The following is a 17083-nucleotide window of genomic DNA, read 5'->3' as shown; positions in this document are numbered from 1 at the left end:
TTGCTCGTCAGAGACGTGGCGTGCCTCTCACCAATTTGAGTAAACCCACGCTTCAGCGACTGCCCGCCGCACAGCAGAGAGACAGGTACACTAGTGATTTCAAAGCAAGTATACTTCGCTCTGTACTTCGTTTCCGGGATACGTCCGTTCGGGAGGCGAATTGTGTGAACAACTTTTAAAGGCGGCAAGTCGTCTGAGAGACTTTCTTCACTCCAACACTACTGATTTCCCTTGACGGAAAAGTAAGTAACCACCAATTTTCAACCCATTTTAACCAAATTGTAGTTATAAGTAACATCAAAAATGTATAAATTTTCATATCCATCCAGGACAGATTCACACTATCTTGACTTCATGTACTTTACGTAGTGTTATATATGCAGGAGCAATGTTAAATCAATAAGACATCCCAGAAAAACTTGTTATTTTGTGCTGTATAGTTTAATGGCGAAATAAGTAGCTGCAACAATAATTATGATTGAGTAGAAAATTTTCTCATTTTTGAAAATGAGAGGTCTTGAAATTTAATTTCTCCCAGAAGCAGCACTGGTTTAGACAGAGTTGATTAATCCATGTCTACTAAATTTCATGATGTTACAAATTTCATTCTCCAAACATGCGATTGTGGAACACTTACAATACCTCATACCTTAGATTTAGTCGCGACTGAAACCTAATGATTTAAATTCTGATTTGGGAAAATATATCAGAATTGATATTTTAATTATTTCTTACATCACAATATTTACATTTTGATTGTAAATAACCAATAAAAATTCGACAAATCACTCAGAAATCGAATAAAATAAATGATTATGGGCAGTCCATGAATATATTAAGACCTTTGTACCTGGTGTCACGGAAGAGATAAATATCCATTACCATGGCTCAAATTGCCAATATCAGTAATACAAAGAGAAACGCAACACATAAAATGGATTTAGATTGAATTTGTGATAGATTTTCATTTTTTAGATTTCAAATACTGCATTGTCGGTTTGATATGGTATTACATCAGAACAGTTCTGCTAGAGATAAAATCTGATTTGATAAAGATCATAGTTGATGCCCAGATATCACGCTTGATTAATTCTGATCAGGCCGTTTCAAAATGGATCTTCATTTTCCATTAGAATAACTGGATACCTAGTTTCAAGGAACTTACTGCCCCATCGTAAGACCTTGTTCTCTTCCTTATTCGCTAAAGTCTTAATAAAAAGAGCACAATTCTATGTCTTTTAATCCTAACAAACTTGAGAGAAACTTGTTGCAACTATGAATAAAAGTAAAAAGTTAAAATTTAATAAATAGTTTTTTATCTTAAAAATTGAAACGTAAGAGAGGAATATATTTTATGAGCCCTCGAACAATGCACTTGTACGCAAAGCTTGAGGGTTTATGATTCTGCTTTACGACCACTAACTCCAGAGGGATAAGATGCTTGCCTTTGCTAATGTACCATGAGCCGACACCATTTTCTTTAGCAAACCGTAGATGAGACTTGAAATGAAAACCAACCACTATGAGCAGCATTTAATTGAAACTGGGAAAACAATTGCGAACAAATAGTGCTACTCCGTTCATATCAAACAGTTACCATGATAATCCACAAATCAAAGGCTCAAGTCCGTCTGAGCTCAACCGACTCGTATTAAACCAACATTACACTTGAAACACGGAGTCAGAGCGCCTAAAGAGCGCAATATGGCCGCCAAAAGAGGTAATGACTATTCAGGAGTTTCGTGAACATATATTCTACAAGCATACACAATTGCTACGTATAGATAATGATTGCATAGAGATCTCCATCACTTACAGTCAAGTGAAATATTTAACTGCTATTATTGGATTCTTCGTCCTATACCCTTAGATATCAATGGTTTTCATGAGCTCTTCGACTCCCATTACAGATGGCATCTGCAGCGCTGCTGGGTCAACCCGAGGCTGCCCGCTTTGGGGCATCCAACCAGACCGTTGTCGACATGGTCCTTCCGGAAATGTTGCACTTGATTGACCCACACTGGTAAGTTGAGCAAGATCCTTAAAATTTACTTACGCGGGCAGTTCCATTATATTATTTACCAGGTTTGAAACCGCTTCCAAGGTACACCGTTATAACGACCGCAATGAAATGATTTGTTTCTCGCAAAATAAATTATTCATTTTGATTTTCAACGCTCTTTGGCGTTCAAAAGATAAAATTTAAATTATCTTTGCATATTTGTTTTTAAAACTATTCCCCAATACCTTACTAACATAGTAATTTTCAACAAGCGAAGTGAAAACTTTGGTTCAAGTCGCTCATTCCTACGTTTTTGTGAGAAATACGAATAGAATCCGTCGATTTGTCCATATGTCTTCACGATATGTCGATTTTAGCTTGTTCTCAGGTTATATATAAGCAATTTTTTCAACAAGAACCAAATACAACTCCAAAATTATACGAATCTCCGAGTAAAACCCATGATACTAATGAAGGCTGAGTGAGTTTTTATAAAATCCTATTCGTGAGCAAGATCGGTGGCTGTGTTTTGCACCCACTCATGGAGAATATCAAAGTAAACAACCCGTAGTACCTTAAACAAATGGACATTTTCAAAAACTGAAGCTTTTCAGTGATATTGCACCAATTTTATCTGTATATTTTCCGTCCTCAACAGGTACCAGTTCCCTCCAATGAACCCCCTGTGGCATGGAATCTTAGGATTCGTCATTGGGTGCCTTGGAGTCGTCTCTTGGTGCGGAAATGGTGTTGTCATCTACGTCTTCTCTTGCACCAAGTCCCTCCGAACTCCATCCAACTTGCTGGTCGTCAATCTTGCCTTCTCCGACTTCTGCATGATGGTCGTCATGTGCCCATTCATGTTGATCAACTGCTACAATGAGACCTGGATCTTCGGTGAGTAACCGGAATATAAATTTATCTAATTTCGAGATAATTTTGAGTTAATGTTTCTGAAAAAAAATTGGTCATCTCGTAATCTCTGTGTTACTTCTATATTCTCATCCGGGCCTCTGGTGTGCGAGCTTATAGCAAAAGTATCTTGATCTTAATATACGAGAATGATTTCAAATAAATATTACACATGTATTTTTTAGAAATTCTGCAAAAAAGGGGTCTACGATTTTTATCATTCACTATTGCATGTAAATGCACGCCATGTTTTGAGAAAAAAGGATAATACACGTTTTACTATTTGTTTTTCTTTGATCATTTTTATTAACGCATCAATTATACTTAAATATTTAATGAGAAATGTAACGTAACGCTTTCTATGGCAAAAACTTAATTAACTCTTAATCTTTGGACAACGCCATGGAAATTTGAGTTTGATTCGGAGAGTTCGGAAGAGATCGTCGCAAATAAATATTGCAAAATATGGTCGAGTGCTTCCTTTTGATACCAATAGTGATATTCCATCTTATTTTTACATTAAATAATGGTTTCATTTTAAATGGGAATTACTCTAAAAATGAATTACGTAAATTTCAAGACTACCAAAATGCTGTTAAAGCTAAAGGAGTATTATGACTGATTTTTTCCTATTATCTTCTCTTTCCAGGGCCTCTGATGTGCGAGCTCTATGCTTTCGCTGGCTCGCTCTTCGGATGCACCTCTATCTGGACCATGGTGACCATTGCCATGGACAGATACAACGTCATCGTCAAGGTGAGACAATGCTCATAAATGAAAACTGGAGTTTATGGTCTCAATATAAATCATTAAATGACGAATATTAATAAAGTGGATTCTTATGCCGGGGTAAATACGGATAACATCATAAAGAAGTCCTATGTGAGGAAAAAATATAAAACAGTTCCCGATCAAAATCACATACATAACTAAGGAGGTTTTCCCATTCAGCCACAAAATATTTTTTCCTCCACCACTCATTAAATTTTGTGCAATTGAATTTGCAATTTACAACGCGGGACGCTGGTGGTAGATACATCCATATTTGAATAGGATAATAACTGGATTCAAAGTCCGCTAACCGACAGTTATAATCGAGATTATATAATCTATTGAATTCACAATTTCACTATGCTGATCCTCGCAAGCGTAAATGCTCTATTACAAACACAGAATAAATAGATCGCTTTGCACCCTCGTCGTGCTGTGGACGTTCTTGAAATCCGATTATAATCGAACGAAATGGCAGCATTAATTAAGCTTCAACGGGACGGACTTGGCCCGCTTACAATGTTAGAATTTGAAATAGCTACGCTTCAAGCCATATTAAATAATATTAATTATAGTTTATCCCTCCATCATTATTTTATTCTAATATACTTTAAAGAGAAAACCCACAACTTTGATAAGGGGTAAAACACATAAAACGCATAAATTTAAATCATTTCTTTCCAATACTACCAGTTACACTCATTTACTTCTTTTTAATGAATAATTTGATACCCGTGGAATAAACTCTAAAGAATACTCAACTTCAGCAGTCTAAATGGTTATCTCAAAAAAATGTTAGTTTTTATATCCATGATTACAACATACACGGACTTTCTGACATTCATCAAAATATCTTCCCTATAAATGGCCATATAATGTTTAGGAGCTCATTTTCTAAATTTTTTATGCTTATGATTTTAGGGTAATGATGTGCTCTCGTAGGAGACATTTTTACGTCATAATTATGGGTTTCACTTCAAATAACTCACTTTTATTAACCTTCTAATGACTGTCTAAACCTGTCTCTATAGGGATTGTCTGGAAAGCCCCTTACTGTGAAGAAAGCCCTGCTGTGGATTTTGCTCGTGTGGGTGCATGCTGCCGTCTGGACCATCTTCCCAATGTTCGGCTGGAACAGGTTCGTCACATATCCTCTATTATAAGCCTTAACCCTCACACAAGATTCATATGGTTTGATACGTTACCGCAGTCATTTTAATAAACTAAACCATCATGACCCATCCCTTAATCTGAACGCTAGGTGATATACAATGGCTATTCTAGCCTCACAAGCTAGGAATACAATATAGAAAATATATCTATTCTAGCCTTCAGTCTATCTCGGAATTCTACTTATAACGCTCTCACTGGAAAAGCTAGGCATCAGACCAACCATTAAATGAGCTAGATTAATTCACATTATTGTTGCATTGAAAACATATACAAATTAGAGAACCATCAAGTCAAAAATACGTATAAAAAACGAAAAATTAAGCCTCTATGCATTATTTCATTGCTTATATGCACACAAAACACATTTTATATGTTTTCAGGAAATATTTAGAGCAAAAATTCTACAAAATATACCTGTTGTCTACTTTCCATGTTTTTTCATAAATTACAATAACTAGTAACATCCGGTGAAATGCTTAGAGTAGCCACAACCAATACTGAATATCAAAATGCTATGCGTATCAAATTTTTTTGAAAACGATTTGAGCATCGAACAGATTTATGAATTAAAAATGGTGAATCAATGTTTTCCAACAGGTATGTCCCAGAGGGCAACATGACCGCCTGCGGCACTGACTACCTGACCAAGGACTGGTTCCACAAGAGCTACATCCTTGTCTACTCCGTGTTCTGCTACTGGCTCCCTCTCTTTGTCATCATCTACTCCTACACCTTCATCGTTCAGGTATATAAACTCAAACAAATTTGATAATGTTTTAATAATATCGCTTTTTTGTTGGTCATCTTGCCCGGGTCAAAACTTGCAACTCAATTTTAACCCACTTTCCGATTAGCTATCAAGCTGAAATTTCCAGGATAACTCAGAACTAGATGACAATGCAATATTCTACTAATTTTATTGTGATTTTAACAGTATCAACATTGTATTTCACAATTTAAGATTAAATACGGAGATTAGTTCACAATATGGCCACCGAAATGCGATAGCAGCGCTGCGATCATTTGAAGGAACGAGAATGATAGTCATAATAAATTTTTCTTACATCAAAGAAAAATTTATTATGACACTGAATTGAAAAATTGAATGAACAAAATATTAACTTATTTTCTATTTAGTTCACGATAAAAACTTTTTATAAAAATTAATTTATATTTTGTATTATAATTTATAATACTGCTACTGACAACACAAAATAAATTGGTTCATCGAACATCGGATACAATTGAATATGAACAGGCTCATCGCCACATGTAACTAGACGCTATCTTGGGTTACGTTGGCAATAAGGTTTCTTGACCCCTCAGCAAGATTTGAGACATAATCAAACAACTTCATTCAATTAGTAAGTGAGGAATCACTCCAATGAAATCTCTAAAAATGTCTCATACTGCTTCATTTTTTCTTCGAGTCATAGCATTAATTTTTACTTCTCTATGGTTCCTAATTCTCTAATGTTCAAACAAATGTCTATTTCAAAGCTTATAATCCCTAATTACGGAAACGCATTTCATCCAGAAATATATATACATCCAAAATGTAAGATACGCCACAATAAAACTGGCTATATGATTTTTGGAACTATCTGCTGCTCGAATCACGCTTCCATTGCTACATATCTGCGGTTACATATTTTTGGTTTAGGCACAATTTTTAACTATCATCCAAGTGCATCCACGAATTTTATCTTCGGAACCTTTTAAAAACTTAGCATTTAAGAACCACAGTCATACCATAACGTTCTCGAACACATATAATTAAAACATTTTTACAAAATTTATTTCGTAATTACAATGTCCCTCCTCAGGACCGACTGGCAGTGGCGCCGACTCCATAGGGCCTGAGGGGGCTCGAGCCCCCTCAAAGATTCGTTTGGGGGGGCGCGGCCCCCTCAATAATTCAAGAAAATAATTAAGTAATATTATGCTTTGTGAAATCACAAAAATATATTGGTAATTTTTATTTCCCATGTTTGACGATAGGTACCTTTTAAAATAAATTCAACAATGTGTTAAAACAAATAATTATAAGGTTAAGCAGGTTAATTGAAAACAAATTTTGTGAATCATGATAGTGTTTCGGTGCTGCGACACACTTTAAATCTGACCTCTTCCCTGGGCAAGACCTCCGATATAGGCCCCCCCAATATTTTTTATAAGACGGCGCCCGTGCCGACTGGAATGGAGTTGGCATTGATCTGGTTCATCTGGTTCATCTGATTCATACGATCACAGAAAATTATCCCTCACTACCATTTCCACACAAGCTATGTATAAGTCATCTGCAATTTTTTCAAGATGGTAGATATCCATGCTGTTGAAGAAAACTTCGATTTTGGATTGTTTGGTTTTAAATTCTCGTTAAATCCATTTAGTAAGCCACAGTTAAATGCAGGGGAAATACTTATTTTATAACATATCTATATGTGAATTCAACCACTCTATCACGTTTACCTACCAATATCAACTCAGAACTATATTAAGAATTAGAACTCCACTCAAAAAGGGAATATCGCCATTCGTTGGCAATCAAAATACTTCCATAATTAATTATATCCTTCTGCAGTACAATTGATAAAAATGGTAGTAGATTTTTCCGATTTGCTAATTTGCTACCTTAATTCAGGAATAACTGGCATAAATTAGGTATTACTTTGACTAATCCATCCCCAAAAAATTCCCTGGATTCGCTCTTAGCCTCCATCCAATGCTCGACTTGAGATACAGTTAATAATTATCTAGTAACAATCACTATTTAGGCGATAGACTAAATTTCATCGCCTTAAAACTTACCGCTTCCTGCCAATTACAAATTTTTATATATTTATATATAAAATTGATTCCTAAACACCTCCTAGTCATGAAGTCACTCAATCTTTTGTGATGCAGGACGCAATCACATTGGTTTCTTAAATAGATAACATGCACGTCAGATTAAATGCCTTTTCCCTAATAGAATCATTCCATATGAGGATTCTCTCCTCATAATCTTAGTCAAACCATTTGATTCATCAACACGCAAATAACGCTCAACTCCAATTGCATTCATAGGCTGTCGCTGCCCACGAGAAGCAGATGAGGGATCAGGCCAAGAAGATGAACGTGGCCTCCCTCCGATCCGCCGATGCACAGAACACCAGCGCTGAATGCAAGCTGGCCAAGGTACGAGCCCTTCCCGCTATCATTTCATAAAAATATTCACTATAACTTCGCTCATTTTTTGTCTATTTAACAGCTACCTATATTCTCAAATAAGTATCTAAAAAATGTCTAATTACTCCACTACTCCCTGAAGATCGCCCTGATGACCATCTCCTTGTGGTTCATGGCTTGGACTCCATACCTCATCATCAACTTCGCCGGAATCTTCGAGACCATGACCATCAGCCCCCTCGTGACCATCTGGGGATCCGTCTTCGCCAAGGCCAACGCCGTCTACAACCCAATTGTCTACGGTATCAGGTAGGTCACATTGCCAAATTATCCTGCGCATAGTAATTTTTGACATATTTCAAGTGCTGATTTTGGCGACCTCAAAATACAAAACTTGAGACAAGCAAAATATTTCTAAATTTGCTTTAAAACATAACCAACACGACACGGAAAATAATTTTAATCGACGACGGACAATTAATTTCAAATATTCTATATTAAAAAGGTGATAAAATTTGTAAAAAAATATCACGCAAAATCACCGGGGCATCATAAGGCCTTAAATAGCATTCTCATCTTCATGAAGTATTGAAGTAAGAGGGACCCAACTGGCATTCGATGAAGAATCTCCAATTCCAAGTTCCCGCGAGAAGTCCAATTGGTATCAAGAAAGTTAGAGTCACAATCAATTCAGACATTTCACCAGACTCTGTAGATCACATGATCTCTGAATAATCCAGGCGTCGAAGTCTCTACGTTCTATTGCTCCAATACAATAATGCTATGAATATAAATTCAATGCCCGAGAGTGGGATTTTTTCTATTCATGTTGGAGAATGTGTCTTCGTGAGGCAAAGCTAAGCCCATAACTGGGAATCATTAATAACGATATAACACCAAAATTCAAAAGTTACAACTTCTCTTTCTCAGCCATAACTGCCTAAGCGCGGGCATAAATTAAAATCGATTTCTTCTCGGCAAGACCGCCTTAGCAAAGATTCATCGATAGCCGACATTAGATAAAAGGAAAAAATAACCTTTAGGCAACGTTTTTAAGGAATGAAGTCATCAATAAAAACAAACGAAGCATACCTGTCACGGATCATCAAAATGGTACTTAGACCGTTCCTAACACACAGCAGTCTAAATTCAAGTAGATACATGAGATACAGACATAACCTAGCATAAAATCATTCTCTGAAGGAAAGTTGGGAAGAATAAAAACAATGATAACTTGATTTCTTACTTCAACTCCTATCCCCAAACCCTTGTGCAATATCCCGACGCTCTACCAACTGGACCAAAGGGAAGTGGCGAAGAAAAATTCAATCGTTTAATTAAAATTGAATAAACTTGATGTTGAACCAAAGAAGAATTCCTAAGCATTATCCGTCAGGAAACATTAAATAGTTTAAATACAAAGAAGAATATACACACCAGACAGGAACTTAACCTTCAAATGATACGATTCATTTTACTCCCTGAACCCTATGGACAACCAATAGGGCAAAAGCGACCCACCTTTACGTGAATAAAAGATAGAATATACGCAAAAAGACAGGAAATTCATCATTAAATGATCTAATTATTTTTCCTCTCTTCATTCAAACAGCCACCCCAAGTACAGGGCTGCCCTCAACGAGAAGCTGCCATTCCTGGCCTGCGCCGCCGCTGAGCCGGCAGCTCCCGCAGCCGACAACCAGTCCTCCGGCACCGCCGCCTCCACTGAGGAGAAGGCTTAAGCGGATAAGCGCAAAAGCATCTCACACGGCGCATCCGGTACACAGAGTGCGAAGCGACAAAAGCAGCAGCAAAACGAGATAAGAAGAGCATCGTTAATAAAACAAAATCAAAGCGTCCCACCTCCACTTCGCACGGCTTCCTTGTGAACAGCTCATTGTTGGCCCGAGCGTCAATGTACCGGAGAAAAGGGCTGAAACCAAAAGTAACACCAGAGCTTCACCACCACGCCATTTTCGTAGACGAAGTATAGAAGACGTCACGGGAAGAATCGAAGAAAGAAACATAAAAATTTAAAAAGAAAATTTTGCACGGGTGGTGCAAACATAAAAATTCCTGTAACCCAATATTTTTCAACCCAATAAATGCGCCGTTTGTAAACTACATTCCATGTTTTTTGTTTCCTATAATCCAAACGTGAATCCTCTTTCCTATCCGCCAGCATGGCTTGTAATATACCTCCAGTTCAATCTAAAAAAAATTGAATATATTCTCTCCTCGGTAATGGTTTCAAATAAAGTAATGACTTGGTAAAGCCTACACTCGAGAATACTAAGGAGGTTGAAGTGATACTCTTGAGGTTTGAGTGTGGGAGCATTTTGAAAAGCTCGCTTGTATCAGTTATTCCCCGATCTGACTCCATAAATTCTATTCAATTAATTGATAACTTTTCAGTACAATAAACTTCAGCACGATAAGAAAAAATAAAGTTTGTTGTCTTACATACTTGGGGATTTATTCCCGCCACTGACCGCTTACTCAGGTCTCTCGCAGTTTATTTTATTTCTAAAAATTTCATAAGACTCTAACGATTTTTTTAACTATTCGAAAAATATCACCAGAAATAATATTTATGCTAGAATATTTTATTGTACCTCGGCTTATACGAGGGATGAGTCCATTCCAAATTTCGATTCTGATTCCAACGATTCCAGGAAGATAATTTTTTCGAACATAGAATAAACATAGGGCATCTAGACCACTACACACCTGAGAAATTTTGCATTATTCATTATTGAGTTAGCAATTTATGCCTTAGACAGTTGAACTGTTTATTGTTTTATTCAATCTGATGATATATGTATTACTATAATGCTTATTCGCTATCTATATATATAAAAGAAAGTCGAAAATCGTGTTAGTTAGAACACTTATAACTCGAGAACGGCTGCACCGATTTCAATGAGATTTGGTTCTTTGGATTCGTCACAGGCGGGGTTAACATATAGGCCATTAAAAAAAGGATAATTTCACACAAAAAATTCATCTCTTTCCTATGGACATGCATTTAGGAGTTATAGTAACACAACAATTGATAAGTCGGTCAAAACTACAAATTAAATAATTAGTTTTGTTTTTACCACTTTAATAACTGAATTTAGTAACAATATAACATTTTAATTACTAAATATATTCAAAATATTAATTAAATTGAAATTACATTTTTTAAATTTAATTCGAGCTGATTGTAAGCCCAGCCGTGACCCAGCTCGAGTTGACACTTCACTACCGTGTTTGTAAACAAACCTCCAAGCAATTGTTGACAAACGGTAATGTCCGTGTTCCTGTCGAGGAATCGAGTAGTTTACTCATCAACAAAGAGTTCCAGAATATGATTGATCACCAAAATAATCAAAGATGGTTGATTTAGCGAGCAAGAACGAAGATGTGGATGACTAAAACGAGGTAAATTCAAATAGTTCGTACTCTGAATGGACTCGAATCTTTTAAATGTGTAACAAACGAAGACGAAATCACCAACTATCTATCTGAATATTTTAAGTCCTTGGACGTACCTGGCTTACCAAGGCACGATTTACAGAAAAATGTTTCTGTGCTCATGATCTTTCGAAGCCTAAACCAACCATAACTATCCAATGGAACGTGTTTGATCATTAAAAAAATTGGTGATGAATGTGATTCACGCAACTTTACTCAGAGGAAAATTCAAAGGTTAGGAAGTCCTCATTCCGTAGATTCCATGATCTCAACTCATATGCCCTTTTGAGCTAAAACGTATTCAATTTACAATTCGTGTTGCATTCGTGATAACGATTAAAAAATCGCATGGTCATTCTTTCAGTTTTTGTGTTGTTTGTGCTCATGTGCTAATGAAAACCCATGATTTTCTCATGGTCAATTTAGCGTGCTATGTTCACGAGTCGATAAACCATCCTCTGTATTTCATCCTTCGCTTCAAGTGCGTAGCTAGGTTAGGGGGTTTTGGGCGCAGCTAATACCACGGGTCTGTAGGGTATAGAAAACTCGCTAAGGTAAGCGGGAAGTGTGGGGGCACTTCCCCCAGACATTTTTTAAGATAAATGGTTCAAAATAGTGGGTTTTGTGGCTGTGTGAATAGTTAAATATGTTTTGTTTGTTAGTCATCCGTCCCCCTAATATTAATAACAAAATCTTTCATAAAAAATTCTCTAAGCTCTTGGGGGGGGGGTTATCCCCCAAAACCTCCCCTCGCTGCGTCACTGCTTTGCTTCGCTATATTTATTTAGCTTCATCCGCTTCATCTTGCGCCTGATAACAAAACAAAAACTGTTGTTTCTCGGAAGCTGCTTGACGCAAGACATTAAACCCGAATGTGTAGGGCTCACCGTGGTGCGTTTACGCATGCAGTACGTTTACGCAGTGCATTTTTTCCAAACAGAGATACTAAAACTGGCGCGCCTTAAGTCATTTAATGCGAATGCTGCTTCATAGGGGCTTTTCTTGCACGATTTTGAGCATCAGTCAAGCGTCGGTCTGGGGTCGTGTCAAGCTGCCCCCTGAAAATGAATGGGAATCAGGTATCGGGACTCGATTTGTAAGAATCGGAATCGACAAAAAGTGGAATCGACTCATCCCTAGTTAAAATTTCAAATGATAATTGATTAATTTATGCATACTCGGATACAGCAACTTGTTTTCAGCAAGAGCAGCCGGCATGAGAATCCACATCCGCGGCAAATGCGCTAGAAGAAAGAAACGTAGAGCGCACTGAAAAATTATTGGTGGAATTGGGTATGGTAATGGTAACACTCGAGAATAGAGGTAGATTGCAGAGGTGTATGACTGATTCATATTCCACTAGTAAACAGCCCGGCTTCGGCAGCTCGAAGTCAATCAGAAATAAAGTGTTTTAATATAAGATAAATTTCTAAAAATTACATTACAATTGTTGACATAACTTGATAGCATGAAAATATTTGGCAAAGATAAAGCATAAATAACTGAACATTCGGCTTCCACGGATCAGAAACGTCATAAACAAACATTTCAGTCACGGATAAAGTCAAGGAATGATCCAGGATTTTTTCTGGGGGTAGGAAACCAGGGTCTGACAGGCAAACGATCTTCTCATATTTGGGATTAAAAACTACATGCAACAATTACTCTAAAAAATATACTCTTAATTTTAATATGAAAGTTATTAATAAGTGAATATTTATAACTTTTCTATTAAAACATAAAATTTATTAAGATTTGTGTACAAAAATCTCGTATTTTTTTAAGCGTCTGAGGGGGCTCGTCCCCCCCCCCCCTAAATCCACCTATGTATAAGGCAAAGAGGAAGCCACAAAATAGATTAAAAATCCAATCTATTTCGCTAGGAACGATCACAAATACTCCATAGCTAGAGGTAAAATGTCCTTCGCAAAGGTCCGTTGTAAAAATATTTTCATTTCTCAACAAAAATATTACAAGTTGGGACATAAATTTTAACATATTTTCGGTTGAATTCAATTTTTGAGCAATTTTCAGGGTAAAATAGGCGTACAGATTTCAAAACTGTAGTCAGTTTTCCTCTAGCATTTCAAATTATAACTCAATATCTTATGTGACTGTGACCACTCTCTGTTATATTGAACGTGGATCATAGCGGCATCATTGCTCTCCCACTGCCTGACATTAACTTTCTCCGAATAGCGCCTGGTGACTGATGCCCCAGTAGACCAGTGACAGGTGCATAGTATAGTAAATAGTGCATAGGATACGAAATGGTGGATAGGAAATAATAATAGAGCTTTGGTGATACGTGGGTTCCATACTCCGATATGTAAAAAATATATATACACTTCGAGACATTGTTCCGCGTATTTCAGGGAGGAAAGGAAAAGAGGAGGCCACAAAAAGATCCCAATCCTTACTAATGTCAATTCGCACGCATCGGCAAACCATACCTTTTATTAAGGTAGATATATATACCGTATGAAAGTTAAATTCTCCGATGGTTATTTGCAGACATTATGAAATGTAACTAAGTATATAAAAAAGTTTGAGGGGTATATGAGAAAAAAGGAGGATATCCCGTAGCTTAAAAAGTTGACATGATAGATAAAAGGTTATTTTCTTATCCAAGGACAAAAGTTAGTCAAAAACAAGCCTCATATCTAAGACAAAGAATTGGTAGTTTCCCCGCGTTATCGATCGGAATAGGGTTCCCAAAAAAGTCTACAAGCCCTCTCCTGACATTGGGAATACTTTTGAGAAAAAAATTTATTCATTGCTGATTCGAACATCTTCGTTTGATTGCGGTAAGTGTGCTTCATTTTACTGACTGTTTTTTTTAATGTTACCACCAGAAAAAGTAGTCAACTCATAACTTTTTTTAGTTAATAATAACAATTGAGTGTCATCAGCAAACGATATCGATCGCTTGTTGAAGACCTTCGAACACGAGAAGATGCTGATTTTCATTTACAATCGGTTGAAAATTAACAGAAATATTTCATCGGATACGAGTCGTTCATGTCTGCCATCGACGGAATGGGTCTACATTATATCATCGCTGGATAATATTTATTCCTCTTCCTCTATTACATGCCTCCATTCAGTTTTTCTTCTTGCTTTCTCCTTCCATCTTGTAAATCCCATTGCCTTCAAATCATCCTCCACATCCTGGAGCCGTCTCTTCCGTGGTTAACCTATTCTTCTAATCCCTTCCATGTTGCTATTAAGAATTAGTTTGGCCCTTCTGTCTTTTTCCATCCTTTCTACAAGGTCCGACCGTGTCCGTCGAAGTGACTTGGCAAATCCTTCCCTTCTAGTATTTCCATTATCCCTATGTTCATTCTAATTCTTCATCTCTCCCCTTCTCTAATTGAGATTCTCCTTACGACCTTTCTTTCAAATTTTCTAAGGGTTTCTACACCCTGACTTAATATGTCCAAGCCTCCGATCTATTAGTTACAACTGGTCCAATAAGGGTTTTATAGATCTTAAGCTTTTTATTCCGTGATAGTAGAGTTGATTTGGGGGGTGTTAAATTTGCGAACTATGCCTTTTACCTACCATTATCCTTTAATTGATCTCTGTGGATATCTTATTTTCATTATTAAGTCTGAATCCCAGATAGGTAAACTGCTTGACGCTTTCAAACTCATAATTATCAATTATTATATTCTGCAGGTCTCATTTGTTCTGCGAAGCTTCCATTTTCAAGTATTTGGTCTTCGCTTCGTTAATCGTCAGCCCTTTTTCTTTAGTAGTGTTTTCAAAAAAGTTAAACATTTCTTTTGGCTCATTCACATTTTGCGCAATTAGTGCTATATCCATGGTAGAACAAAAAATACAGTACAGTTCCACAAACTTTCTGGTTCTGTCGACTAGTTTCGACGTCTATAGCGTCATTCTCAAGACAAACAAAATGGTGCCACGACACACTTGGAGTGGAACTGTACTGTTTTTTTCGACCAATATCCCCTCGTTCCACCAAGTCACGCCAAAATCAGTCGATTTCATTAGTGCTATATCCTCTGCATTTTTAAATCCTTGCTTATGCACAATGGTCCCTATTATTTTTAATTCTTTCATTGAATAATGTAGGGCCAAATCGAATAACATGGCTGAGAGTGCATCTCCATACCTTACCTCTGAGGTCATCTTGAATGCTCTACCCCTTACAAAGGCTTTATATTGTGATTCTATCCATTTCATTAGAACCAGTCAAATCAGCTTCTCTAGAATACCATAACCTCTCAATACAAGCAGCATCTTTTTGTAGTTAACAATGTCGAAAGCTTGTTTGAAGTCAATGAAAATTATATCCAAATCAACTATATTTAACCATCTTTATGTAAATAAGGTTCGGTCAAATACCGAAAGCAGTAACACGGTAAGAGATAAAATACATCAAAGCATGAAAATACAAAATATACTATTTGAAGAAGCAAAATTAACATATCTGTAACAATTAGAATTAAACTGTGTATGAAGTGATATAAGCAGGCTAAAGTTCAGAAATAATTGAAAATTTGGAACGGGAAATCTAATCGCACATTTACTTCTATTAAATTAACGAAAGATCATTCTCGTCTGAAGATTTTCACAGCTTCTTTTATCTATGTTGTTGGTGGTTTTCGGGTATTGCTGTGTAGAAAACATTTTAACTCGACGTTTCACTCCTCCTACTGGGAGCCATTCTCTTGATAACGCTCCAGGTAGGAGGAGTGAAACGTCGAGTTAAAATGTTTTCTACACAGCAATACCCGAAAACCACCAACAACATAGAAAGATCATTCCTTTGCTATACTTAAGCTGAAGCAAAATAAGCCAAAAGTATTCAGAAGAAGTACTAACTGGATTCCGCCGATAAAGAACATTCGTTCCAAAAATATCTCCATCTTCGTTCTTTCCAAAAACCAAAGGGTGTTTATTCTTTAAGAACATTAAATCAGCTGCTCCTTTACCATTTTAAAGTGTATTCTTGCACTGTAATTTTTACTTGTAATTAATAGTCAAGAGTCAGAAATGTTGCCTTTGGGTTGCTGGCAACCTTAAAAATGGAAATTTTCTACAGGAGTGAGCTTATTCCGCTTCTTTTACAAGTAGTTACAAATGAATTAATAATTGAATTAAAGTGAACTTAATTGCAACTTACACATTAGCATGCAAGCAAAACTGAACATTTAATGGCGTCGGCATTCGTAGACATATTCAAATTGAACCACAAAATAAAATTTTTTTAAATTATACTTGGCACAACCAAATTTTGGAAATGTTCTATTTTACTTCAGTTACATTATATGGGGCTTTTTGTGCCATCTGAAATTAACGAGGCCATATCATGCAATGCTATGCATTTCTTCGCCGTAAAAAAACTAGGAAAAACTACCATCGCCAGCATATACTTCGCAACACAACCCATTAATCCTCAATAAAACTGTTAAAGTGTGCTTCCAACAAGCTCCGCTCGATTAAATTTACCGTCACCCTAGCCACGAATCGCTTGATCATCGCCTTTACATCGCGCGACCTAGAATCATGTGACAGGTTTCCCTCCTATAGAAGCGGTGGTGTGAGGAGAAATTAATCCACCGATTT

General features: G+C 36.7%; 1 protein-coding gene across 1 annotated transcript; it reads left to right on the top strand.

The window, feature by feature from the left end:
* On the top strand, positions 1 to 10153 carry LOC124160961 (rhodopsin-like). Its single transcript, XM_046537095.1, has 9 exons — positions 1 to 242; positions 1911 to 2023; positions 2661 to 2899; positions 3564 to 3670; positions 4717 to 4823; positions 5456 to 5603; positions 7928 to 8038; positions 8172 to 8338; positions 9642 to 10153. Exons 2-9 carry the CDS (start codon positions 1911 to 1913, stop codon positions 9769 to 9771), a joined length of 1122 nt encoding a protein of 373 aa, XP_046393051.1. The 5' UTR covers positions 1 to 242; the 3' UTR covers positions 9772 to 10153.
* The last annotated feature ends 6930 nt before the right edge of the window (positions 10154 to 17083 follow it).

The sequence above is a fragment of the Ischnura elegans genome, chromosome 6 (genome assembly GCF_921293095.1).
Source record: "Ischnura elegans chromosome 6, ioIscEleg1.1, whole genome shotgun sequence".
In the NCBI taxonomy this organism is placed as follows: Eukaryota; Metazoa; Arthropoda; class Insecta; order Odonata; family Coenagrionidae; genus Ischnura; species Ischnura elegans.
Note: the sequence above shows the minus strand (reverse complement) of the source record. Positions and strands in the feature narration are given on the sequence as shown.